This window comes from Bison bison, unplaced genomic scaffold (genome assembly GCF_000754665.1).
Source record: "Bison bison bison isolate TAMUID 2011002044 unplaced genomic scaffold, Bison_UMD1.0 scf7180017864492, whole genome shotgun sequence".
Classification (NCBI taxonomy): Eukaryota; Metazoa; Chordata; class Mammalia; order Artiodactyla; family Bovidae; genus Bison; species Bison bison.
The window spans coordinates 7,152,620-7,155,728 of NW_011495051.1; the positions used below are offsets into that span (position 1 = coordinate 7,152,620).

A 3,109-nucleotide genomic window follows, 5' to 3' on the forward strand; every position below is an offset into this window, starting at 1 on the left:
AGGCGGTGCCCAGCCGGGCGGGGAGCAGGCGGGAGGGGGCAGGGCCAGCAGCACTGCTGGCCTGCTGGCTGGGGGCGGGGAGGGCAGGCTCTCCCGATCTGTGACACTGCAGCCAGGGGGTGTGCCCAGAAGCCGCCAGTGACCACCCCTTCTGCCTCCACAGGCTGGACAACTTGCTCAACATGGCCTATGGAGTCAAGAGGTAAGAGTGCCCCTGCCCTGCTGCCCCCAGCCCCTCCGTATTCCCTCCTGGGACCTTTGCCCTGATGGAGCCCTCCCCCACCTCACCCCCAGGACTGCCCATGTATGGGCATAGTGTGACCATCAAGAGATCTGGGGAATACTGAGTCTGCTAAGTGCCTAGAAAGGGCTACTGTGAAATTTGGACCCAGACGGCCTATCTGTGGCCTTCTCCATTCCACTGAAAGGCAGGCAGGGTTGCCTGGGTCACAGCTGTGCCCCCACTGGCCACTCTTGGTCATCTCTGCTGAGGGTCACAGGATGCCCCCTTTCTGCCTCTTAGCTGGCAAGGAACCTTGAGGCCCCTGCTATACTGTACACATCCTGATCCTCTGAAGGTCCCTGTGTCTATACCATCAAGAGCTACTGAGCACATGCTGAGTGCCAGGAGCATGGCTTGGGGTTGGGAACCCAGCGTGGCCCAGTCAGACTTGCCCCTGGTGGCCCTGGTGGAAATGGAATGACACTGAGCTTGATGCTTGGCACACAGTGTGGGCTCGCTCAGTAAAAGGCAGCAGCTCTTATGATTATTGTTAATATTATTACTTATCTCAGTCCTTTGGGGAAGGAGACAGATGAACAGTGATCTGGGAGGTAGGGTAGGAGACAAGTTGATGGACATCCAATGGAGACATCACTCGGGGCCAGAAGAGAATCAGGGTTCCTGGCAGCAGAGATGGCTTTGCAAAGTCCAGGAGGAGAGAGTGAGCCCAGCAATCATATAAACAGCTTAAGGCCCTTGGTGTCCTGGGTCCTGAGGTGTAGAGGAGCCTCAGGAAGGCAGGGAGCCAGCGCGGAATGTGGTGAAGCCAGTTCTGCCCCTTCCTCTGTTCTTTGACTCCACACACCTCTCCCAAGGGCCGACTGGTGCTGAGAGCTGTTCTGGGCCTGGGAGCCGGAACCGAACCTTGCAGGGAAGATGGAGCTGAGAATAAATATCCGATTTAAATAGGAAAAGGCCTGGGGGCTTCCCTGGTGGTCCAGTGGTTAAGACTGAGCTTCCACTGCAGAGGGAGCAGGTTCAATCCCTGGTCGGGGAACTAAAATCCTGCGTGCCTCGAGGTGCAGCCAAAAAAACCCCCGAAAACATACACATGTACACGTGTGCCTGCCAAGTCACTTCAGTTGTGTCTGATTCTTAGCGACCCCATGGCCTGTAGTCAGCCAGGCTCCTCTGGCCGTGGGATTCTCCAGGCTAGAATACTGGAGCGGGTTGCCATGCCCTCCTCCAGGGGATCTTCCCGACTCAGGGATCGAACCCAGGTCTCTTATGTCCCCTGCATTGGCAGGTGGGTTCTTTACTACTAGCAGTACCTGGGAAGCCCACATATGTACATACATATGTACATAAGTAGGAAAAAGCTGAAGAGGGCCAGAGAGAGGAGGTGACCACGGAGCTGAGACCTGAATAACCAGAAGGGGACACTTAAAGGCCACACTCGCACCCTGGTTCCAGCACTGCCCTTCCGGGTGGGCCTCCTCCTGGCAGGATGGCCAGTGTGGCAAAAGAGGCGGCATTGCCAAGGGTGAGGTCAGGGTGGTGTCTGAGTGGCTGGTGAGGACAGGAATTGGGTGGGAAGAAATGCCAAGGGGAGAGTGGTTGCCAGGTGAGGGGAAGGGGTCAGGGATCAACAGGGCTGAGGATCAGGTGGGGTCCAAGGTCATGGGCTCAGGAGGTGGGTTGGGACTCAGGGAAGGATGGTGGGTGAGGACCTAACATTCAGAGAGGGTCAGAGGTCAGGACAGGGCTTCAGGTCAGGGTGGAGATGGGGGCTGGTGTCTCAGAGTGGCTCAGAGTGTGAGGTTTAAGGTGGATGGGGTCTCAGATGGAGGTCACAGGGCCAATGCAGGGTCACACAGTCCCAAGGTCACTGCACAGTCAGAGGTCAAGAGGGGTCAGGGGGCATGCCGGGGGTCAGGGCAGAGCCCGCGTGACCCCCAAAGTAGTCCCCTGTCGCTCATCGCCAGGTTCTCACCCATCGCCATCGATGGCATGAGCGGCCTTGCGGGCGTGGGCCTTTCGGGGGGTGCAGCGGGCGCCGGCTGGTGCATCTTCGTGTACAACCTGTCTCCGGAAGCGGACGAGAGCGTTCTGTGGCAGCTGTTCGGGCCCTTCGGGGCGGTCACCAACGTCAAGGTCATCCGTGACTTCACCACCAACAAGTGCAAGGGCTTCGGCTTCGTCACCATGACCAACTACGACGAGGCGGCCATGGCCATCGCCAGCCTCAATGGCTACCGCCTGGGCGAGCGCGTGCTGCAGGTGTCCTTCAAGACCAGCAAACAGCACAAGGCCTGAGGCGCCGCCGCCCTCCCCACCCTCCCCGGGCAGCAGAGACAGAGAGAGAGAGAAAGAGAGAGAGAGAGAGAGAGACAGGGGGCCCGAGAGAGACAGCGCAGGCAGACCACGGACGGCACGAGGGCCTTGCGTCCCTGCAGAAGCCACAGGGTGAGCACTTGGTGGGAGGGTCTGCAGGGCATGGGGGGTGCCGGGGGGGGCCCCCTCCCCCATCCTAATGCCCCTACCCCCTAGGCTGGGCTGTTCACTCTCTCGTCTTGGTTTCGTTCATGGTGAAGGTTTTTGTTTCCTTTTTCGGCTAAAATGAAAGCAGAGATGTGCCCCTAGCCCACCCCTCAACCACCCTCCACGGATGGCTTGGGGTGGGGCGCATTGGGGGTGCCCTCCCAGGCCCCCTTGCCCAGGCCTCCCCAGTTACCTAGGTGAGCCTGAGACGGGGGGATCAGGTTTAAAAATCCCCAAAAAAGTGAAACATGAGAGGGGTGTGGTCAGCCCTGGCCCAGAGCCCCTTGGTGTGGAATGTGAGGAGCAGGGGGAGGGGCTGGAAACAGAGACAAAATGAAAAAAAAC

At 58.9% G+C, this 3,109-nt stretch overlaps 1 protein-coding gene across 1 annotated transcript in view; it reads left to right on the forward strand.

Moving 5' to 3' along the window:
- ELAVL3 (ELAV like neuron-specific RNA binding protein 3) overlaps positions 1–2,539 on the forward strand; it is an 8,113-nt gene extending 5,574 nt beyond the window's left edge. Inside the window, exons 5-6 of the mRNA XM_010828312.1 lie at positions 164–202; positions 2,209–2,539. Of these exons, the coding sequence (XP_010826614.1) occupies positions 164–202; positions 2,209–2,539 (370 nt within the window). The remainder of the gene's footprint in view (positions 1–163; positions 203–2,208) is intronic.
- The last annotated feature ends 570 nt before the right edge of the window (positions 2,540–3,109 follow it).